Source organism: Pristiophorus japonicus, chromosome 5 (assembly GCF_044704955.1).
Source record: "Pristiophorus japonicus isolate sPriJap1 chromosome 5, sPriJap1.hap1, whole genome shotgun sequence".
Taxonomy (NCBI): Eukaryota; Metazoa; Chordata; class Chondrichthyes; family Pristiophoridae; genus Pristiophorus; species Pristiophorus japonicus.
The window spans coordinates 287,168,982-287,194,227 of record NC_091981.1 but is presented as its reverse complement, the minus strand read 5'-3'; the positions used below and the strand labels follow the sequence as shown (position 1 = coordinate 287,194,227).

The 25,246-nt window shown below is 47.5% G+C and overlaps 1 protein-coding gene across 1 annotated transcript in view; it reads left to right on the top strand.

Moving 5' to 3' along the window:
- Window positions 1–25,246, top strand: part of mindy4 (MINDY lysine 48 deubiquitinase 4) — a 278,164-nt gene that overhangs the window by 114,455 nt on the left and 138,463 nt on the right. Inside the window, exon 7 of the mRNA XM_070881748.1 lies at window positions 9,075–9,181. Coding sequence (XP_070737849.1) covers window positions 9,075–9,181 — 107 coding nt within the window. The remainder of the gene's footprint in view (window positions 1–9,074; window positions 9,182–25,246) is intronic.

Below are 25,246 nucleotides of genomic sequence, written 5' to 3'. Positions count from 1 at the left end.
CCCCCAGCCCCTCTCTCTTCCCCCTTCCCCTCCCCAGCCCCTATCTCTTCCCCCTCCCCAGCCCCTCTCTCTTCCCCCTCCCCCCCAAGCCCCTCGCTCTCGACCCCCCCCCCCCCCCAAGCATCTCGATCTCGACCCCCCCAAGCCCCTCGATCTCGATCTCGATCTCTCTCTCTCTTTCCGCCCCCCCTCCAACACCTCTCTCTCCGTCTGTCTGTCTGTCCGTCAAACAAATGCAGTACAAATGGTTACATCGTTTGATATTAACACTGAAGCCAGTTACGAAGGCGTCCCTTATGACTCATTACGCATGCCGGCTAATTCAAGCTTTATTGGAGGTGGAAGCTTTGTCATAATTGTTCATAAGTTGCCACCGACTCTTTTTAAGGCTTCTGATGAAGGACCTGATATACCAGGTCGCGACCTACTTCCTGAAGGATGTTAGATGCCTGTGCATGGATTATTTTAACGTGTGGTGACCGTTGCACATGAGCCGCCACACGGGTTTGATGGGGCTAGGTCTTGGTTCAGTGGCAAGGATTAACCAAGATGACGGGAAACCTAGGTGCTGACCAGCAGCATAGAATTTACAGCGCAGAAACAGGCCATTTGGTCCAACTGGACTATGCCGGTGTTTATGTTCCACACTAGGCTCCTCCCACTCTAGTCACACCATCTCACCCGATCAACACAACCTTTTATTCCTTTGTCCTTCATGTGTCTATCAAGCTGCTCCTTAAATGTATCTCTGCAATTTACCTCAACTTCTCCACTTGGCACCAAGCTCCACATTCTTACGGGTAAAGAAGCTTCTCCTGAATTCGCTATTGGATTTATTAGTGACTATCTTATATTTATAGCTCCTAGGTTTCCACCCCACTCCCTCAAGTGGTGACTTTGGAATACAAGGGCAGAAAACGCTAGTGGGGGTTGTGTACAGACCACCAAACAGTGGTCTGTGGGACAGCATCAAACAAGAAATTAGGGATGCGTGCAATAAAGGTACAGCAGTTATCATGGGCGACTTTAATTTACATATAGATTGGGCTAACCAAACTGGTAGCAATACGGTGGAGGAGGATTTCCTGGAGTGGTTTTAGGAATGGTTTTCTCGACCAATATGTCGAGGAACCAACGAGAGGGCTGACCATCCTAGACTGGGTAATGTGTAATGAGAAAGGACTAATTAGCAATCTTGTTGTGCGAGGCCCCTTGGGGAAGAGTGACCATAATATGGTAGAATTCTTTATTAAGAGAGTGACACAGTTAATTCAGAGGGTCCTGAACTTAATGAAAGGTAACTTCGATAGTATGAGACGTGAATTGGCTAGAATAGAGTGGCGAATGATACTTAAAGGGTTGATGATGAATAGGCAATGGTAAACATTTAAAGATCACATGGATGAACTTCAACAATTTTACTTCCCTGTCTGGAGTAAAAATGAAACTGGGAAGGTGTCTCAACCGTGGCGAACAAGGGAAATTAAGGATAGTGTTAAATCTAAGGAAGAGGCATATAAATTGGCCAGAAAAAGCAGCAAACCTGAGGACTGGGAGAAATTTAGAATTCAGAGGAGGACAAAGGGTTTAATTAGGAGGGAGAAGATAGAGTATGAGAGGAAGCTTGCTGGGAACATAAAAACTGACTGCAAAAGCTTCTATAGATATGTGAAGAGAAAAAGATTAGTGAAGACATACGTAGGTCCCTTGCAGTCAGAATCAGGTGAATTTATAATGGGGAACAAAGAAATGGCTGACCAGTTGAACAAATATTTTGGTTCTGTCTTCACGAAGGAAGACACAAATAACCTTCTGGAAATGCTAGGGGACCGAGGGTCTAGTGAGAAGGAGGAACTGAAGGAAATCTTATTAGTCAGGAAATTGTGTTGGGGAAATTGATGGGATTGAAGGCTCATTAAATCCCCGAGGCCTGATAGTCTGCATCCCAGAGTACTTAAGGAAGTAGCCCCAGAAATAGTAGATGCATTGGTGGTCATTTTCCAACAGTCCATAGGATCAGTTCCTATGGACTGGAGGGTAGCTAATGTAACATTACTTTTTTAAAAAGGAGGGAGCGAGAAAACAGGTAATTATAGATCGGTTACCCTGACATCAGTAGTGGGGAAAATGTTGGAATCAATTATTAAGGATGAAATAGCACATTTGGAAAGCAGTGACAGAATCGGTCCAAGTCAGCATGGATTTATGAAAGGGAAATTGTGCTTGACAAATCTTATAGAATTTTTTGAGGCTATAACTAGTAAGGTGGACAAGGGAGAACCAGTGGATGATGGTGTATTTGGACTTTCAAAATGCTTTTGACAAGGTCCCACACGAGATTGGTGTGCAAAATTGGGGATAATGTATTGACGTGGATAGAGAACTGGTTGGCAGACAGGAAGCAGAGAGTTGGGATAAACTCTAAACTTTCAGAATAGCAGGCAGTGACTAGTGGGGTGCCGCAGGGCTCAGTGCTGGGACCCCAGCTCTTCACAATATACACTAATGATTTAGATGAAGGAATTGAGTGTAATATCTACAAGTTTGCAGATGACACTAAACTGGGTGGCGGTGTGAGCTGATCGGAGGATGCTAAGAGGCTGCAGGATGATTTGGACAGGTTAGGTGAGTGGGCAAATGCATGGCAGATGCAGTATAATGTGGATAAATGTGAGGTTATCCACTTTGGTGGCAAAAACACAAAGGCAGAATATTATCTGAATGGTGGCAGATTAGGAAAAGGGGAGGTGCAACGAGACCTGGGTGTCATGGTAAATCAGTCATTGAAAGTTGGCATGCAGGTAGAGCAGGCGGTGAAGAAAGCAAATGGCATGTTGGCCTTCATAGCGAGAGGATTTGAGTATAGGAGCAGGGAGGTCTTACTGCAGTTGTACAGGGCCTTGGTGAGGCCTCGCCTGGAATATTGTGTTCAGTTTTGGTCTCCTAATCTGAGGAAGGACGTTCTTGTTATTGAGGGAGTGCAGCGAAGGTTCACCAGACTGATTCCAGGGATGGCAGGACTGACATATGAGGAGAGACTTGATCGACTGGGCCTGTCGTCACTGGAGTTTAGAAGGATGAGAGGGGATCTCATAGAAACATATAAAATTCTGATGGGATTGGACAGGTTAGATGCAGGAAGAATGTTCCCGATGGTGGGGAAGTTCAGAACCAGGGGACACATTGTAAGGATATGGGGTAAGCCATTTAGGACTGAGATGAGGAGAAACTTCTTCACTCGAGAGTTAGCCTGTGAAATTCTCTATCGCAGAGAGTTGTTGATGTCAGTTCGTTGGATTACTTCAAAAGGGAGTTAGATGTGGCCCTTACGGCCAAAGGGATCAAGGGGTATGGAGAGAAAGCAGGAAAGGGGTACTGAGGTGAATGATCAGCCATGATTTTATTGAATTGTGGTGCAGGCTCGATGGGCCGAATGGCCTACTCTTGCACCTATTTTCTATGTTTCTATATTTCCTCTGCATCTCCCTTATCGAACAATGAAATGCAGCATTTATGTTTCTACTTGTGTGGAAATCCCATTGACGTTCATTTTTTGGGTCGGTTGTTCGTGCAGTTGGGGAATGGCATATTTTCATCCCGCCACCCAGTGTCGTCATCAAGTGCTCCCAGGTCAGACAATTGCAGTATAAAGCTTCTGCTCCGCTGCCCCATCACGGCTGTCTCAATGCCAAATCAGGCCATGCTTCCTAAAACCTGGGTTGAAACTGCCAAAAGTCATTTCACACAGTCCTCAAGAGCAGTAAGAGAAAGTTGACCTTTGTGTCATCAGTTTATATCTGAGGGGAAAGGATAATTCTCCAAACCAGTCTTTGGGAAGCTTGGGTGTTCTTTCAGAGGTGGGAAGACACTCTTGTAATAGATTAAAAAATCTCCCATCTGAGCATGCTTCTTCATCCAGCCTTCTCCTCTTCCCCTGCCCCTTATTCAAGTTGCCGCCTCCTCCGTTTTCCACTCCTATTTCTCCTCTCTTCCTCCCACCTTGTACACTTGTACTTCTCGCTTCCTCTGTCCCTCGCCCTCCTTTCGCCTTCCCCTTCTTTTGCCTCCCTATTTCCCATCCTTGCTCTCCCCCATCCTCGCTCTCCCATCTTTCTCTTCCTCCTTCCTTTCCCCCTCCCTTTTCCTTCCTTCCTTTCCCCCTCCCTTTTCCTTCCTTCCTTCTACCTTCCCCTCCTCCCGGCAGGACGGTATGATTACAGCATGACCAGTTTCCATAGGCAGTTTCCATTAGATCACCTTGCATCTAATGAGTCAGTACACAGTGCAGTAGATGAGCAGTGTATCCATAGAGTTGCCTTAAATGAATATGAAAATATGTAAGTGCTGCTTTGAATCTTCAGTCAGTGTTAATGCTATACTTATATGACAAGATTGGAGCACAAGAACTTTGGACTAATGGCCTATTCCTGCATTTCAATCAGTCTGCTCTTTTTGGAGATCAACCCCTACTATCTACCTTCTCACTCAATCCTTTCTCCAAAAATGCACTAAAACCTCTTGAACCCAATTATATGCTCTGTTTCGATGCCTTCCCCTCGTCACTTATCAGCAACTCTTACCCAGGCATTCACATGGCCTGTTTAGTGTAATGTAGGTCACTGCTCTGGAGTTTTTTTTAGATTGAGAATACACAATATATAAGTAATAACACAAGAATCCTGTTATTATAAACTGCCTCGGGTGTGTACCCGATCTCTCTTATTCCCACTTCGGATAAGTACAAGAGTTGACTTCCTGTATTACCTGCATGACATCCGACAGTGGCGCCCTCTGGTGTCGGGCGACCCCAAGCATAAATATATTACAACATCCTCTTTTCAAGATCTTGGTATCAGTCACTTTACAATACAAGACGATCTGGGGCATTCCGCTTACGAGTTGATCGTCTCAGTTCAACATTAGTTCTAGGTGAACGTTCTAAGTCAGTTGTGACTGGAGGTTGAGTGACAGTTCTGGTGGGAGTGGCAATAACTTCAGAGATTGAAGGTCCGGTTTCAGGAGTGACAACAGTGGCCTCTGGTGAATGAACGATAGTCGGTGGGTCACTGACTAGATCTTCCCTAAACGGTTCTAGTTCATCTGTGTGCTGCAGTTTTACCTGGTCAACATGTTTTCTGCATGTTTGGCCATTCTTGAGCACGACAATGAACACTCTGTTACCCTTCTTAACTGTAACAGTACCAGCGATCCATTTTGGGCCTTGACCATAGTTCAGTCCAAACACTGGATCATTGACAGAGCTATCTCGTGATACAACAGTACGATCATGATACAATTGCTGACTTTGATGTCTGTTTTCAACACAATCATTCAAATTAGGATGAACAAGTGAAAGCTTGGTCTTGAGATTTCTCTTCATCAGTAGTTCAACAGGGGAAACACCAGTAACAGTATGAGTTCTTGTCCTATAACTGAGCAATCTACATGACAAACGAGTTTGAAGTGAATCCTGAGTTACATGTTTCATACTTTGTTTGATAGTTTGAACAGCATGCTCTGCTTGACCATTCGAAACAGGTTTGAATTGAGATGACCTCATATGTCTAATACCATTTAGTTTCATGACCTCCTGAAACTCAAGACTTGTGAAATATGATCCGTTGTCGCTCACAACAATGTCAGGCAAACCATGAGTAGCAAACATGACACGTAGGCTCTTAATAGTGGCTGTAGATGTACTGGATGACATAATACACTATCCACTTGGAATATGCATCCACCACAACAAAAAACATCTTTCCAAGGAATGGACCCACAAAATCGATGTGGATCCTCGACCATGGTTTAGATGGCCACGACCAAAAACTCCACGGAGATTCCGCTGGTACTTTACTTAGCTGCATGCAAGTATTACACTGATGCACGTATGATTCCAGATCAGAGTCAATTCCAGGGCACCATACATGAGACCGAGCAATGGCTTTCATCATGACAATACTGGGATGAATGCTGTGTAACTCACATACAAATCTTTCTCTACCTTTCTTAGGCATGATGACACGATTACCCCACAGTAAACAATCTGATTGAATGGACAGCTCATCTTTGTGATGGGTGTAAGGTTTAGTCTCTTCACATGTCTCCGTAGGTATTTCAGACCAATCACCACTGAGGACACGACGATTCACAACAGATCTGCCTAGTCCAGATCCTAACTTGTTGAGCAGTGACAGGAGTTCCTTCACTCTCAAAAGCATCCCTTACCTACATTAGACCTGCAGGTTTGAGGCGTTTTCACATCAGGTGTGGGCAAAGGCAAACGACTCAGTGCATCGGCACAATTCTCAGTACCAGGTCTATGACAAATAATGTAATTATAGTCAGACAATGTCAGCGCCCACCTCTGAATATGGGATGATGCATTGGTATTAATACCTTTGTTTTCAGAAAACAATGAAATGAGTTGCTTGTGATCCGTTTTGAGTTCAAAACAGAAACCAGACAGGTACGAATGCATCTGTTACACCATACACACAGGCCAAAGCTTCTTTGTCTACCATATGCTGTAAGCTCTTTCCGCTTTTGATAAACTTCTCGAATCATACGCAACAGGTTGTAGCTTACCCGACTCATTGGCTTGTTGGAGTAATACAGCCAACACCATATGATGAAGCATTACAGGCTAATACAAGACGCTTACATGGATCAACTTGTTTGAACAGAGTAGTCTCTTAGCTTTCTTAAAGGCTCCATCTTGAGACAAACCCAGATCCAATTGTTACCTTTTCTCAGTAGCGAATGCGGTGACTCTAATAAAGTGCTCAATCTGGGTAAGAAATGACTGAAGTAGTTGAGTAGCCCAAGGAACGAACGCAGCTCTGTCACATTCTGAGGCTTGGATGCATTTTTGATGGCCTTTGTTTTTGAATCAGCAGCAATCTATCTCCCGAGGAATTCGACTTCAGGTGCCATGAATACACACTTCAAGCGTTTCAGCCTGAGTTCCACTTTGTCCATACGATGTAGAACTTCAAGATTGTTCAAATTTCAGCGGTGTCGCAGCCCGTGACCAGAATGTTATCTTGGAACACGACAGTTCTAGGAACGGACTTCAGTAGACTCTCCATATTCGTCTGGAATGTGGCTGCAGCCGAACGAATTCTGAAAGGACACCTGTTGTAGACAAACAGTCAGTTATGGGTGTTGATTCGGATCAGTTTCTTCGAATTATCGATGAGCTCCTGTGTCAGGTAGGCCGACGTCAGATCTAGCTTAGTGAACGACTTTCCACCAGCTAGCATGGCGAATAGGTCATCAGCCTTCGGTAACGGGTACTGAACCTGTTTTGAGAATCAGTTAATCGTAATCTTGTAGTCTCCGCAAATCCTGACAGTGCCATCACTCTTCAACACAGGAACAATAGGGCTGGCCCACTCATTGAACTCGACAGGTGATATGACCCCTTCACGTTGGAGTCTTGTCAAGCTCAATCTCAATCTTCTCCCTCATCATATAAGGGACAGATCGAGCTTTGTGATAGACAGGCCTTGCATCAGAATCCAGGTGAATCTGCACCTTGGCTCCAGTAAAATTAACAATGCCAGGCTCAAACAAAGAAGGAAACTTCTTCAACACTTGAGCACAAGTGTCGTCCACCGAGGACAACGCTTTGACATCACTCCAGTTCAGCTTGATGTTCTCCAGCCAATTCTGACCAAACAGTATTGGACCATTACCTGGGATGATCCATAATGGTAGATCTTGGATCACGCCATCATACGACACCTTGACTACTGCATTGCCAATCACAGGTATGAGTTCCTTCGTATAAGTACGCAACTTGGCCTTGACTGGACTCAGCTTAGGCTTCACAGCCTCAGTGACCCACAACTTGTCAAATGTCACTTGGCTCATGATAGACTGACTTGTACCCATGTCCAGCTCCATTCAGCTTCACATTAACAGTTATCGGCTGGCTCTTTGACGAACGAATGCAAACTATACATTTCCTCCTCAGGTTGTGTATCACAGTCAGCACTGGACTGGTCAGCATCAACAATATAATGAGCAGCAGCAGCACGCTTGCTCAGTTATGGGCACGTTTTCTGGAGATGCCCCACGTTCGAACAGCCATTACAGGAGTATTGTTTAAACCGACACTGATGAGGCTGATGATTGCCCCCACAACGGCAACAGGGTGAACTCAGCTTTGTACCAGTTGTCGGGCTCTGAGCAGCTACAGGTTTCACGTAAACAGTTGACTTGGGCAGCTTTGCCAGAAGATGACACAACCTTGTTTACAGTACCTGACAAGCCTGCCGTGGAGCTCCGACCTTTGGATGATATCTGCCTCAAGTTCTCATCAGTCGTCATACATGCCTGGGCAATCGCGATGGCCTTTTTCAAGTCCAGTTTCTCTTTGGCCAATTACTTCCGAAGAATCACATCACGAAAAAGTCTCAACATGTCTTCCAGCATGATCCTGAACTTACGCGGCTCAGCAAGACGTCGTAGGTCGGCGATGAATCCCGACATGCCCTGGCCCTCAGCACGGTTATGCATGTAGAAGCGATAGCATGAGATGATCCCTTCCTTCGGCTTTAGATGGTCACGCACCAAATCACACAATTCCTCGTAAGACTTGGCAGTTGGATGTAAAGGCGAGAGAAGGTTTTTCATGATGCCATAAACCTTCTGACCACAGACGGTGAGGAGAACCACCCTGCGATGGACTGCATCAGCCTCCCCCTCCATTTTGTTGGCAACAAAATATTGATCCAGGCGGTCGACAAAATCCACCCAATCCTCACTATCCACGAATTCATGCAGAATTCCAGTATAGTGCCGATTGCAAATAGGAAAATTTTTAGTTTACCTTGTCGCCAATGTGATAACACACGAGTCCTGTTATTATAAACTGCCTTGGGTGTGTACCCGATCTCTTTTATTCCCACTTCGGATAAGTACAAGAGTTGAATTCCTGTATTACCTGCATGACATCCGACAGTGGCGCCCTCTGGTGTCAGGTGACTCCAAGCATAAATATATTACAATATATATATATCATTATTTGGTACAGGGTACAAGCTGAAAGTTTCTGATTTATTTTGCAGCTGACATTGATGATGATGACTTGGATGAAGTTGAAGATATTCCACCCATCAGTTCTCTTCGTAAGCACCACATTGACTCAAAACCTATAGACCTGCCTCTTGCAGTAGTAAGTTGTTTTGTTACCAATGTTTTAGTGTTTTGTATTGATTTAGTTTATCACCGTACACTTCACCATCATTTTCATTTCAGTTCTTAGCGGAGCGATGGCAAGAGTATTAAGCTTCCCGATCACTTGCTCGTGTCGTGACTGGACGTGTGCAGATATCTAGTGCAGATGGGATCTGGCTGTGGTGCCCACTCCTTCCCTGGCCAAAAATGCAACCTGCATTTCAGTCCCGATTTTACCTCGGGGCAGGCTGGGTAGCCGGGAATCCAGAGAGTTGAACATGAGGCCCGAGACCATGTTATCTCCTGGGTGGCTTTCCTTCCCGATCACCTGTGGAATTGGGCAGCCTGCCGCGTGCAATGTTCAGCGCGACCTCTGACCCTACTTAAAACAGGGATACACCTTTTAGAGCCACTTTCATAGTCTGTCTTGAAACTGTTTAGAACCTGGTGGGAACTGGAGAGGGTACAGAGGAGATTTACAAGGATGTTGCTGGGAGTGGAGAATCTAAGGTATGAGGACAGATTGGATAGGCTGGGTTTGTTTTCATTGGAACAGAAGAGGCTGAGGGGAGACCTCATTGAGGTGTATAAAATTATGAAGGGCCTAGCTATTGTCGATAGAAAGGACCTATTTCCCTTAGCAGAGAGGTCAACAACCAGTAATTGGTAGAAGGTTTAGAAGGGGTCTGAGAGGAAATTTCTCACCCAGAGGGTGGTGGGGGTCTGGAACTCACTGCCTGAAAGGGTGGTAGAGACAGAAAGCCTCACCACATTTAAAAAGTACTTGGATGTGCACCTGAAGTGCCGTAACCTACAGGGTTACAGACCAAGAGCTGAAAAGTGGGATTAGGCTAGATAGCCTCTTGTTGGCCAGCGTGGACACGATGAGCCGAAATGACCTCCTTCCATGCTGTAAATTTCTATGATTTTAACTGTGGATTCTCACAACAGGAGTCCATGTTCGCAGGCTTGGCCACTGTTGAGGAAGCTCAAATGTCAGCCGTGTAGGCTCTGGTCTCCAGCATTGGGAGACAGGTGTCCACCTTGGACAGAGTGATGTTCAATATCAGTGCTCTCCTGGCCGGCCTCCCATCTTGCACCCCCCCGTAAATTTGAGCTCATCCAAAACGCTGCTGCCCATATCCTGCCTGTATCCTAACTCACACCAAGTCCCATTCAACCATCATCTCTGGCCCCGGGTCCGGCAATGCCTCCATTTAAAAATTCTCATCCTTGTGGTCAAATTCCTCTATGGCCTCATTCCTCCCCATCTCTGTAATCTCCTCCAGCCCTACAGTCTTCCGAGATCTCTCTAACTTCCTCCAATTCTGGACTCTTGTGCATCCCCGATTTTAATCGCTCCACCATGTTGGCTGTGCCTTCAGCTGCCTCGGCACAAAGCTCTGGAATTCCTCCCTGAACCTCTCCGCCTCTCTCCCTCTTTCTCCCCACCTTTAGGAGGTTCTTTGACCAAGCTTTTGGTCACCTGTCCTTATGTGGCTCGGTGTCGCTAACGTTCCTGTGAAGTACCTTGGGATGTTTTACTATGTTAAAGGCGCTATGTAAATGCAGTTGTTCGACAGATTGGTAGGCTGACTAGACAGGTGCTTTGAAGGAGCCACTCATCTTCTCCAGTCTGCCCTCCTGCGCATCAACGGAAGTGATGAGCCCCAGCTGCAGGCTGTGGCATAATGAAAACTTCTGCCGGAGAATCATAGAAATTTACAGCACGGAAGGAGGCCATTTCGGCCCATCGTGTCCGCGACGGCCGACCAAGAGCTATCCAGCCTAATCCCACTTTCCAGCTCCAGGCCCGTAGCCCTGTAGATTACAGCACTTCAGCTGCACATCCAAATACTTTTAAAATCTGCTGAAGGTTTCTGCCTCTATCACCCTTTCAGTCAGTGAGTTCCAGAACCCCACCACCCTCTGGGTGAAATAAATTCCCCTCAAATCCCCTCTAAACCTCTTACTTACTTCAAATCTATGCCCCCTGGTTATTGACCCCTCTGCCAAGGGAAATAGGTTCTTCCTATCCACTCTATCTGGGCCCCTCATAATATTATACCCCTCAGCCTCCTCTGTTTCAAGGAAAACAAACCCACCCGAACCAATCTTTCCTCATAGTTAAAATTCTCCACTTCCGCAACATCCTCGGAAATCACCTTTGTACCCTCCAGTGCAATCGCATCTTTCCTGTAATGCGGTGACCAGAATTCCTGTAATGCAGTGCTCTAGCTGTGGCTTAACCAGTGTTTTATACAATTCAAGCATAACCCCCCAGCTCTCTTGCCTTTATTAGCCGAGGCTTAGAATACAAGTATTCCGTATGCTGCCTTAACCACCTTATCTACCTGGCCTCCTACCATCAGGGATCTGTGGACCTGCACTCCAAGGTCTCTTTGTTCCTCTACACTTAAGTGTCCCACCACTTAATTGTATTCCCATGCCTTGTTAGCCCTCCCCAAATGCATTACCTCACACTTCTCCGGCTTGAGTTCCATTTGCTACTGTTCTGCCCATCTGATCAGTTCATTGATATCTTCCTGCAATCTACAGCTTTCTTCTTCATTATCAACCACATGGGCAATTTTTATATCATCTGCAAACTTCTTAATCATACCCCCTACATTCAAGTCGAAATTATTGATATATACCAGAAAAAACAAGGGATCTTGTACTTAGCCCTGCGGAACCCCACTGGAAACAACCTTCTTGTCACAAAAACACCCATCAACCATTACCTTTTGCTTCTTGCCTCTGAGCCAATTTTGGATCCAACTTGCCACTTTGCCCTGGATCCCATGGGCTTTTAATTTTGTAATCAGTCTGCCATGTGACCTTATCAAAAGCCTAATAAAGTCGAGTATGTTCCTGGAGGATGCACAACATCTACGGACCTGGAGCCCAGCAAGGGGTCGATGCTCTTGGGAGAGAATTGGCCCCCAAATATATTCTAGCACAAAGAAAGAATGACTTGCATTGATATAGCGTATTTCATGACCTCAGGACACCCCAAAGCGCTTTACAGCCATTTTATTTTCAAGTGTAGTGACTATTGCAATATAGGAAAGGTAAGAGATTTCATTCTGGGGGATGGACCATTTCAAAAATAACAACTTGCATTTATACATCGCTGTTAATGTGAAAAAAAACCCAAGGCACATGCCAGCAGTGTAATCAGACAAAAGTTGACTCCAGCCACGGAAGGAGATTCTTCGGAGGGGGTGAGTAAAAGGTCTCACGATTTCAACTTGGTGTCAGCAGCAAGCACCCCCACATAAAGCATGGGTTAAACGAGCAGAAAGGTCCTTGTGACCTGTTCCATCTCGATCTCTTGGCAGCCCCTATCGTACCAATCTGACCTTTCCATTTATACTAGTGCATGGGCTCCTGCCCATTAAGTACTTTCTACATTTCCTACGGATAAGGATTGAGAGCAGTTGCTACTGCTGAGGACAAACGCTTGATCAATGCAGCAGAGCCCCTGTGAAATTAATTTAGTTCCTAATTAAAATTGAAACTTGCCTCTCTATCTTACGTCAGATATCCCTGTGGTGTCTCTGGGTGAATTATGAGCAGTTTTGCACTGGTGACTTCTGATCACTGAACAGGGTTTGAGAATTATTTCAATTCGAGAGTTTGCTTGTGCTCGTGTTCCGTGGGCTACAGACCGGTTTATTCATCTGTCAGCCTATCCCGTCCAGTGCTGGTGCGTAAAAGTCGGAGATCAAAACGTTGCTGTCCGTATCCTAACTTGCTTCAAGTCCCGTTCCTGTGCTCGGTGACCTACGTTGGCTCCCAGTCTGACAACGCCTTGATTTTAAAATTTTCAAACCTTGTTTTCAAATTCCTCCATGACCTCGCCCCTCCCTATCTCTCTAACCACCTCCAACCCTCTGAGATATCTGCACTCCTCCAAGGAGATTCTTCACAGGGGGGGGCGAGTATATCTTGTGCATCCCCCAATTTCTTCGCTCCACCATTGGCGGCCATGCCATCAGCTGCCTGGGCCCTAAGCTCTGGAGTTCACTCCCTAAACCTCTCCACTTCTCTCTCCTTTTAAGATGCTCCTTAAATCCTACCTCTTTGACCAAGCTTTTGATCACGTGTCCTGATATCTCATTGTGTGGCTCGGTGTTAAAATTTGTTTGGTAACGCTCCTGTGAAGCACCTTGGGTGTTTTACTACATTAAAGGACCTATATAAATGCAAGAAATAGCTTGATCATAAAACAGTAACAAATCACAGATGAGGAAATATAACATTTATATAATATCAGACAAATATTCACAGAGCAAGAGCAATTGGCTCTCATTGACCTCGGCTTCTATATTTACAGCACTTTGGCACAGGTGATAGTTGACCAGGTGGAAGATCAGACGGCCAAGATCAGGTTTGTGGGACAAGTAGGTTAGCCCCCTAGGACCTACCTGCTGGCAACATCCCCAGCATCGAAGCACTGACCATACTCGACTAGCTCCGTTGGGCGGGCCACATTGTTCGCATGCCTGACACAAAGCAAGCGCTCTACTTGGAACTCCTACATGCCAAGCGAAGCCCCAGGTGGGCAGAGGAAACGTTTTAAGGACACCTTCAGAGCCTCCTTGATAAAATGCAACATCCCCACCGACACCTGGGAGTCCCTGGCCAAAGACTGCCCTAAATGGAGGAAGAGCATCCGGGAGGGTGCTGAGCACCTCGAGTCTCGTCGCCGAGAGCATTCAGAAACCAAGCGCAGGCAGTGGAAGGAGCGTGCGGCAACCAGATTCCCCACCCACCCTTTCCTCCAACCACTGCCTGTCCTGTGACAGACTGTAATTCCCGTATTGGACCCTTCAGTCACATGAGAACTCACTTTTAGAGTGGCAGGATGTCTTCCTCGATTTCGAGGGACTGCCGATGATGATGAGCAATGGGAATGACCAATCTGTGTTCTCCTTCCACTCTCCAGCACAGAGTTTGATTCCAATGCAGTTGGCAAGTCTCCGACTGGTTATTTTTGAGCTTATAGAAGGAGGCCAGTTGATCATTGAGGGATCACATGATCCTGTTCTTACCCGAGGCTCACTTTCTGGCATTATCAGGAACGGGATCCCTGGCTTCTTCATTTTCAAGCCTACTAGCCTGGAGGCATTGAAAGAAAGAAAGACTTGCATATATATATAATATATAGAGTCTTTCACTATAGAACTCTGGAAGCACCAAAGCACTTCACAGTCAATTAAGTAAAAAAAAAAAATAGTCACTGTTATAATGTCGAAAATGCGGCAGCCAATTTGCGCAAAGTAAGGTCCCACGGACAGCAATGTGATAATGATCAGATAATCTGTATTTGTAGTGGTGATGGTTGAGGGATAAATATTGGCCAGTACACTGGGCAGGACCTCTCCTGCTCCTCTTCAATATAGTGCGATGGAATCATTTCAGCCCACCTGAGAGGGCAGATGGGGCCTCGGTTTAATGTCTCCTCTGAAAGACGGCACCTCTGACAGTGCAGCACTCCCTCAGCACTGCACTGGGAGCGTCTGCCTAGATTATGTGCCTGAGCCTGTGGAGTGGGATTTGAAACTGCAACCTTCATACTCTAAGGCGAAAGCGCTACTCACTGAGCCCAATTTTAACACTGCCTCCCGTGAGTGGGGTACCGCAGGGCTCAGTGCTGGGACCCCAGCTATTTACAATATACATTAATGATTTAGACGAAGGAATGTAATATCTCCAAGCTGCAGATGATACTAAGCAGGGTGCAGTGTGAGCTGTGAGGAGGATGCTAAGAAGCTGCAGGGTGACTTGGATAGGTTAGGTGAGTGGGCAAATGCATGGCAGATGCAGTATAATGTAGATAAATGTGAGGTTATCCACTTTGGGGACAAAAACAGGAAGGCAGAATATTATCTGAATGGTGACAGATTAGGAAAAGGGGAGGTGCAACAATACCTGGGTGCCTTGTTATATCAGTCATTGAAAGTTGGTATGCAGGTAAAATCATCATCATAGGCAGTCCCTTGGGATCGAGGAAGACTTGCTTCCATTCTTAGCATAAGTTCTTAGGTGGCTGTACAGTCCAATACGAGAACCACAGTCTGTGTCACAGGTGGGACAGATAGTTGTTGAGGGAAAGGGTGGGCAGGGAGCCTGGTTTGCCACACGCTCCTTCCGCTACCTGTGCTTGATTTCTGCATGCTCTCGGCGACGATACACGAGGAGCTCAGTGCCTTCTCGAATGCACTTTCTCCACTTAGGGCGGTCTATGGCCAAGGACTCCCAGGTGTCAGTGGGGATGTCTCACTTTATCAGGGAGGCTTTAAGGGTATCCTTGTAACATTTTCTCTGCCCGCCTTTGGCTCGTTTGCCGTGGACGAATTCCGAGTAGAGCACTTGCTTTGGGAGTCTCGTGTCTGGCATGTGAACTATGTGGCCTGCCCAGCGGAGCTGATCAAGTGTGGTCAGTGCTTCAATGCTGGAGGTGTTGGCCTGGACAAGGATGCTAATGTTTGTGCGTCTGTCGTCCCAGGGGATTTGCAGGATCTTGCGGAGATATCGCTGGTGGTATTTCTCCAGAGACTTGAGGTGTCTACTGTACATGGTCCATGTCTCTGAGTCATACAGGAGGGCAGGTATTACTACGGCCCTGTAGACCATGAGCTTGGTGCATGCAGGTACAGCAGGTGGTGAAGGCGGCAAATGGTATGTTGGCCTTTATAACAAGAGGATTTGAGTATAGGAGCAGGGAGGTCTTACTGCAGTTGTACAGGGCCTTGGTGAGGCCACACCTTGAATATTGTGTACAGTTTTGGTCTCCCAATCTGAGGAAGGACATTCTTGCTATTGAGTGCAGCGAAGGTTCACCAGACTGATTCCCGGATGGCAGAACTGACATATGAAGAAAGACTGGATCGACTAGGCCTGTATTCACTGGAATTTAAAAGAATGAGAGGGGATCTCATAGAAACATATAAAATTCTGACAGGATTGGACAGGTTAGATGCAGGAAGAATGTTCCTGATGTTGGGGAAGTTCAGAACCAGGGGTCACAGTTTAAGGATAAGGGGTAAGCCATATAGGACCGAGATGAGGAGAAACTTCTTCACTCAGAGAATTGTGAACCTGTGGAATTCTCTACCACAGAAAGTTGTTGAGGCCAGTTCGTTAGATATATTCAAAAGGGAGTTAGATATGGCCCTTACGGCTAAAGGGATCAAGGGGTATAGAGAGAAAGCAAGAATGGGGTACTGAAGTGAATGATCAGCCATGATCTTATTGAATGGTGGTGCAGGCTCAAAGGGCCGAATGGCCTACTCCTGCACCTATTTTCTGTGCTTCTATGTTTCTATGTGAGATCAGCTAACACAACACCAGACTTGGGAACTTCTTTGTCTTTTATTTCCTCGGCACATATACCAATTGAGTGTTGGGACTGGCGTGAAGTGCAGTTCCTGCCTCGCAGTCTCGCCCATGGTCCTCTACAAACTATAACACAGTGTGTGTCCGGTCCAGAGCAACTGGTTGGTCATGATGGGGAGTAGTCCTAATTTATATAAGTGACGGTTTCAGATGGAATGGCATTGATTTAACCGATAGAAAATGAGATGATACCATATTTTTAAGTTGGGGAGGATCAGGCTGAGGTATTTAAAGCTGGGTTTCGGCAGGAAAAGGATTTAGCCTGTGGAGAGCGCATTCTATAATTGGCATTCTTTGCATTAAATACACATATTTTGTTGGTATCACAGACCTGTAGCTTTAACAGCCACTCCTGCAGCTGTTTCTTGGGCTGCTGTTCATTCTGCAAGGAGATAAGACAGCGCTGGTGGACATGTTTGGGTAATATTTCGGAACTGCCGGGAGATGGGGTGGGGGAACAGAAGATTCGAAGAACTCCTGAGAATAAGCAAATGCTGGGCAAAGCGCAGGAGGTCCGTCAGCAACTCATACAGTGAAGGCAAGTTCAACACTTGGGTTGCAGCGTTGAAGGTTCCCAACCCGAAACATGAATCGATTGCCCCTGATGCTGATTAGCCTGCTGGCAATTTCCAGCACTTTGTCCTTTTATTTCAGATTTCCAGCATCGGCTTTAGGGCATAAAATATAAAATATTTCACATGAATTGGAAAAATATGCGACCCAAGACTTTCCGTCTTTCGAATGAGATGTTAAACTGAGGTCCCGTCTTGCCCTCTTAGGTGGATGTAAAAGATCCCTTGGCACTATTTCGAAGAAGAGCCAGGAGAGTTTCTCCCTGGTATCCTGGCCAATATTTATCCTTCAGTTAACATGACTAATTCAGATTATCTGGTCATTATCACATTGCTGTTTGTGGGAGCTTGTGGGCGCAAATTGGCTGCTGCATTTCCTGCATTGCAACAATGAATAACTCCAAAAGCGCTTTGGGATGTTTGCTGGTCGTGAAAGACATTCTATAAATGCAAGTCTCTTTTTCAAGTAAGGAATGACTTGGATTCAGTTAGCATAGGGTACTTCAGACAGAGGTCGAAGAGCAGTAGCTGACTACTGACTTGCAACGCCCAGGCAATGTGCAAAGCAATCAAAATCCTGGGATCTTTAGCTAGAATACTATATTAAGGCTTTACCATGAATTGAAGTGCTATCGAAATGATTGCTGGAAATATTAGCAGACAACCAATTGACAGTAAATATCAGCTTGGCTCAATTGGCAGTATTTTCACCTCTGTTTCAAACCCCACCTCCAGGTCTTGTGCACATCATGTGAGCTTCAGGACAGTACTGAGAGATTGCTGAAATGTTAAAGGGACCACGTTTTGGATGAGGGGGTTCCGCCATGTCCCGTTGTCTGCCTGTTCCTCCATCAACGCCACTAGAAATACACCGGTTAACTGGTCATTTCGTTCGGTTGCTGTTTCCATGATCTTGACCAGTGTCACTAATGACTGCCTAATTTAAGAAATCCACTGCATGTGCTTTAGACATTTCTGAGAGTCGTCATAATTTGAAAAGGCGAGGTTATTTCGCCTTTATAAAATAGTCGCCTTTTTTTTTTTGGAAATTCGTAGCCAATCGTTCCAATTCTTTGTCAAATCACAAACGCCAGAGGTCACCTTGCACATGCCAAGGATCTTAGCCAAAAGGCCTAGAGCCACTGCACCGTTCCTGGAAGTACTGCAATACCAGGTTCGTGCCATGGAGGTGGATGGGTCAGGTCCCCCACACACCTCCGTGGAGGTGGATGGGTCAAGCCACCCCACCCACCTCCTGTTTCCAAAAAAGCAAGCATATACCTTCCTGATCCAGGGAGAACCACCCGGAGGTCATGGTGGCTACTCCCCTGTCAGGTCAGTTACGCATGATCTTAGCCAAAAGGATAGTCGCCTTTGTTAAAATAACAGAGCGAGGAATGTCACAGAATCTAATCAATTCGTCCATCGAATCATAGCATGATACAGCACAGAAGACGGCTATTCGGCTATGCTGGCTCTTTTGAAAGCAATCCAATTAATCCTTATAGCCCTGTGAATCTTCCCCCTTCAAGTATTTATCCAATTCCCTTTTCATCGAATCATAGAAATTTACAGCACGGAAGGAGGCCATTTTCGGCCCATCGTGTCCACGACGGCTGACTAAGAGCTATCTAGCCTAATTCCACTTTCCAGCTCTAGGTCCGTAGCCCTGTAGGTTACAGCACTTTAAGTGCACATCCAAGTATTTTTTAAATATGGTGAGGCTTCCTGTCTCTACCACCCTTTCAGGCAGTGAGTTCCAGACCCCCACCACCCTCTGGGGAAAGAAATTTCCCCTCATCTCTTTTATACCTCCCCTCAGTTACTTTAAATCTGTCCCCTGGTTGTTGACCTCTCTGCCAAGTGAAACAGGTCCTTCTTATCCACTCTATCCAGGCCCCTCATAAATTTATACACCTCAATCAGGTCTCCCCTCAGCCTCCTCTGTTCCAAAGGAAACAGACCCAGCATCTCCAATTTTTCCTCATAGCCAAAATTCTCCAGTCCAGGCAATATTCTTGTAAATGTCCTCTGCACCCTTTCCAGTGCAATCACATCTTTCCTGTAATGTGGTGACCAGAACTGCACACAGTACTCCAGCTGCGGCCTAACCAGTGTTTTAAAAGTCTTTTGAAAGTTACTGTTGAATCTGCTTCCACTACCATTCCAAATGATCATAACTCGCTATGTTTAAAAAAAACTCTCCATCTACCGGCTAGTTCTTTTACCAATTACTTTAAACCTGTCCTCTCATTGGGCTCAATTTTTCCCAGTGATTTGCACGGTTTTTTTTGTGCGACGCTTTTTTTGGTCAAACTTTTAATATTCAAGTTTCCGCAAAGATTGTGGGCCACGTAACTGAGTTATGATTTTTTTTGGGTTTTTTTTTTTGCGTAATCTGATGTCTGCACTAGTTTTTCACAATTATGCAAGTTTGGCCAAGTTACAATTCTCGACGGCGTATGTGACCACAAAAAACCTTCTGAGCACAAGAAAAACCAGCGCACATCAAAAAAATCGGCGCAGAAAGACGTCTTTAGGCGAAGTTTTGGAGGGAGTTGAGAACACAAGTATCAAGCTTAAATTTTTCCAACTGCAAAAGCAGAAAATGGAAGTTTCATGCCATTCTTTAAGTTGGATTTTTTTAAAAGTGCGATGCCACCACCAAACATCTCCAAACTGGGCTCGAGGGTTGGAACGTCAGCCGGTAGAATCAGTCTCTCGACCGGACACTGGCTCGGGGCTCGGCTTCAAAAGAAGCCCAAGGGGGTTGGGGAGGGTGTGGAAGCCGAACTGAAGGGATGAGAACCCTTACACTATGCCCTGGACAACGTGGACCACTTTCCATACCTTGGGAGTCCATTATCAGCAAGGGCAGACATGCACGACGAGATTCAACACTGCCTTCAGTGCGCCAGCGCAGCCTTCGACCGCCTGAGGAAAAGAGTGTTTGAAGAACAGGCCCTCAAATCAGCCACCAAGCTCATGGTCTACAGGGCTGTAGAGGTATCCGCCCTCCTGTACGGCTCATAGACATGGACCATGTACAGTAGACACCTCAAATCACTGGAGAAATACCACCAACGATGTCTCCACGAGATCCTGTAAATCCCTTGGGAGGACAGACGCACTGTTAGTGTGCTCAATCAGGCCAACACCCAGCTATGAAGCACTGACCACACTCGACCAGCTCCGTTGGGCGAGCCACATTGTTCGCATGCCTGACACAAGACTCCCAAAGCAAGCGCTCTACTCGGAACTCCTACACGGCAAGCGAGCCCAAGGTGGGCAGAGGAAATGTTTCAAGGACACTCTCAAAGCCTCCTTGATGAAATGCAACATCCTCACCGACACCTGGGGGTCCCTGGCAAAGACCGCCCTAAGTGGAGGAAGTGCATCCGGGAGTGTGCTGAGCACCTCGAGTCTTGTCGCCGAGAGTATGCAGAAAACGAGTGCAGGCAGCGGAAGGAGCGTGCGGCAAACCAGTCCCACCCACCCTTTCCTTCAACGACTGTCTGCAAGCAGCATCAAATGAAGCCTGGGGGTTGGCGGGTGGTGGAAGCCGAACTGAAGGCATGAGAAGCCTTACACAATGCCACTATGCCGTGCCACTGGACCAAGACCTTGCTCAGCTAAGCCCGTGTGGTTGCCGGTGTGCAGCGGCCACCCCAGGTTAAAAGAGCTCACGCACAGGCATCTTCCACTTCGCTAATATGAAGTTCGGGACCTGGAACGTCAGGACCCTCTTGGACAATTCCAACAGCAACAGGCTGGAACGCCGCACCACCATACTTGCCCGGGAACGTAGACGTTTTGACATTGACATCGCCGCCCTAAGCGAGACCCGGCGGGCAGGGGAAGGCCAACTCGAGGAATATGGTGGAGGTTACACCTTTTTCTGGAAAGGTAAACCAGAAGAAGAACGCCGCTTTCATGGAGTCGGCTTTGCCGTCAAAAATGAGCTCGTCAACCGCCTCAAAGACTCCCCCTGCGGGGGGAGTCATGACTCTTCGCCTTACCCTATCCCGGAACCAATGAGCCACAGTCATCAGTGCGTACGCCCCAACGGATGAGGCCAGAGAGGGTTTTTATTCCAACCTCGAGACATCCCTGTTCCGCGTCCCCATGGGCGACAAATTGATGCCAGGGTCGGCAAAGTCACAGCCCTGTGGGGAGGCGTGATTGGCAGAGAGGGAGTAGGGAAAGCCAACTCCAGCGGTACCCTACTCATGACAAAATGTCTAGAACACGAACTCCTCATCACCAACACCCTGTTCCGCCAGACGGACAAATACAAGGCATTGTAGCAACACCCTCGCTCCAAATACTGACACCTGCTCGACTACATCATCGTCCGAGCCAGGGATCGCAAGGATGTGAGCATCACCCGTGCCATGACAGGAGCTGGTGACTGCTGGACGGGCCACCGCCTAATCCGATCCGTCATCAATATAAACATAACCCCAAAGCGGAGGGGACAGCAGAAGCAGTGCTGCAAAAAAGTTAATGCCGCGGCACTTAAAGACCTAGATAAGAGACCCCTATACAGCCAGTGCCTCACAGCTAATCTGGCGTGCCTTGATGACCCTGAGATGCTGAATGCCCACAGCGCTTGGTCTGCCCTCCAGGTCTCCATAACCAGGGCCAGTGAAGAGACACTTGCTTACTCAACCAGAAAACACCAAGACTGGTTTGATGAAAATGATCAGGAGATCCAAGAACATTTCTGAGCCTCAAACAACAATCCAACTCGGGAACTGCAAAGCAACGTTTCAGACGGTTCAAGGCTGAGGTCCAACAAAAAACCCGGGACCTAAACAACAGGTGGTGGATGGAGAAAGCACAGGAGATACAACAACTGGCCGACAGCCACGATATGCGAGGATTCTTCACTGCAGTCAAGGCCACCTACGGTCCAAACTCCCAAGGCCCCACCCCATTCCTGCCAAGAACGGGGAAACACTCAAGGACACCGAGGCTGTCGGGGCCCGCCGGAAGGAGCACTTTGACGATCTCCTCAATCGAGACTCTGCCACCACCTCAGTGAAACCTCAATGCTGTATGAGGTAGGCAAAGCCATAAAACAGCTCAAGAATAACAAGGCTACGGGTGCAGATGGAATCCCTGCTGAGGCGCTAAAGTACGGCGGAGAGGCGCTGTTGACGTAGATATATGACCTCATCTCTCTCATTTGGAGGGAGGAGAGCATGCCGGGTGATCTGAGAGATGCAGTGATCGTGACCATCTTTAAAAAGGGGAACAAGTCCTACTACGGCAACTACAGGGGAATCTCCCTGCTATCAGCCACTGGGAAGGTTGTTGCATAGAGTTCTCCTCAAATGTCTTCTCCCTGTGGCCGAGGAGCTCCTCCCGGAATCACAGTGCAGATTTCGTCCCCTAAGGGGCACAACGGACACGATCTTTGCAGCGCGACAGCTGCAAGAAAAATGCAGAGAGCAGCGCCAGCCTTTATACATGGCCTTTTTTGATTTTACAAAGGCCTTTGACACTGTCAACTGTGAGGGCTTATGGAGCGTCATCCTCCATTTTGGATGCCCCCAAAAGTTTGTCAATATCCTTCGCCTGCTCCACGACATACAGGCCGTGATCCTTACCAGCGGTTCCATTACAGACCCAATCCACGTCCGGACCAGGGTCAACAGGGCTGCGTCAACACTCCAACCCTCTTCTCAATCTTCCTCGCTGCCATTCTCCACCTCACAGTCAACAAGCTCCCCACTGGAGTGGAACTAAACTACACAACCAGTGGGAAGCTGTTTAACCTACGCCGCCTCCAGGCCAGGTCGAAGATCACCCCAACCTCTGTCGTTGAGCAGCAGTACGCGGACGACGCCTGCGTCTGTGCACATTGAGGCTGAACTCCAGGATATAGTCGATGTATTCACCGAGGCATATGAAAGCATGGGCCTTACGCTTAACATCCGTAAGACAAAGGTCCTCCACCAGCCTGTCCTCGCCGCACAGCGCTGCCCCACAGTCATCAAGATTCACGGCGCGACCCTCGACAACGTGGACCACTTCCCATACCTCGGGAGCCTCTTATCAACAAAGGCAGACATTGATGCGGAGATTCAATATCGCCTCCAGTGCGCCTGTGCAGCCTTTGGCCGCCTGAAGAAAAGAGTGTTCAAAGACCAGGCCTTCAAATCTACCACCAAGCTCATGGTTTATAGGGCTGTCGTAATACCCGCCCTCCTGTATGGATCCGAGGCATGGACGATGTACAGAAGACACCTCAAGTCGCCGGAGATATATTACCAACGATGTCTCCGCAGGATCCTGCAAATCCCCTGGGAGGACAGATGCACCAACATCAGTGTCCTCGCCCAGGCTAACATCCCCAGCATTGAAGCACTGACCAACTCGATCAGCTTCGCTGAGCAGGCCACATAGTTTGCATGCCAGACACAAGGCTCCCTAAGCAATTGCTCTATGCGGAGCTCTTTCACGGCAAATGAGCCAAAGGTGGGCAGCGGAAACGTTACAAGGACACCCTCAAAGCCTCCCTGGTAAAGTGTGACATCACCACTGACACCTGGGAGACCCTGATCGAAGACCGCCCTAGGTGGAGAAAGTGCGCTGAGCTCTTCGAATCTCAACGCCGCGAGCGTGAAGAGGTGGAAGGAGCGTGCGGCAAATCAGTCCCAACCCCCTTTTCCTCGACGAATGTCTGTCCCACCTGTGACAGGGTTTGTGGCTCTCACATTGGACTGTTCAGCCACCAAAGGACTCACTTTAGGAGTGGAAGCAAGTCTTCCTCGATTCCGAGGGACTGCCTATGATAATGCAGCAAGCAGCATCAAATGAAGCCTGGGGCGGTGGCGGGGGTGTGGAAGCCGAACTGAAGGGATGAGAAATCTCACACTATGCCACTGTGCAGCAAGCAGCATCAAATGAAGCCCGGAGGTTGGGAGGGGGGTGTGTTTCCTGATCTAAGCATGCCCATTGCGCCTGCTCAGACCTGGATGTGGTCCATACTAGGGCGTCGACCTTGGGGAGAGAGACAACAAAGAAGCTTGTCCTGTCTGCCGTTTTGAGCTTGTTGCAAAGGTACAATTTAATCATGGGGGCAACACTGAAAGTACCATAGCTCCTGCAAGCCTTCTGCATGATGGTGCTGCAGAGGAGACAATTGATTCGACGTCATCGCATGAGGAAACTCAGAGCATATAGGATGATGGGCCTGAGGCCTTCATCATCATCATCATAGGCAGTCCCTTGGAATCAAGGAAGACTTGCTTCTGCTCTAAAAATGAGTCCTTAGGTGACTGAACAGTCCAATACGAGAACCACAGTCCCTGGCACAGGTGGGACAGATAGTCGTTGAGGGAAAAGGTGGGTGGGACTGGTTTGCCGCACGCTCTTTCCGCTACCTACGCTTGATTTCTATATGCTCTCGGCGATGAGACTCTAGGTGCTCAGCGCCCTCCCGGATGCACTACTTCCACTTGGAGGGCGGTCTTTGGCCAGGGTCTCCCAGGTGTCAGTGGGGATGTTGCACTTTATCAGGGTGGTTTAGCGGGTGTTCTTGTAACGTTTCCTCTGCCCACCTTTGGCTCATTTGCCGTGAAGGAGTTCTGATAGAGTGCTTGCTTTGGGAGTCTCGTGTCTGGCATGCGAACAATGTGGCCGGCCCAGCGGAGCCGATCAAGTGTGGTCAGTGCTTCAATGCTGGGGATAGTGGCCTGTCGAGGACGCTAATATTGGTGCGACTGTCCTCCCAGGGGATTTGCAGGATCTTGCGGAGACATCGTTGGTGGTATTTCTCCAGCGACTTGAGGTGTCTGCTGTACATGGTTCATGTCTCTGAACCATACAGGAGGGCGGGTATTACTACGGCCCGGTAGATTTGAGGGCCTGGTCTTCGAACACTCTTTTCCTCAGATGGCCGAAAGCTGCACTGGAGTCAATGTCTGCTCTTGTTGATAAGAGGCTCCTGAGGTATGGGAAATGGTCCATGTTGTCGAGGGCCGCGCCGTGGATCTTGATGACTGGGGGGCAGTGCTGTGTGGCGGGGTCAGGTTGGTGGAGGACCTTTGTCTTGCGGATGTTTAGTGTAAGGC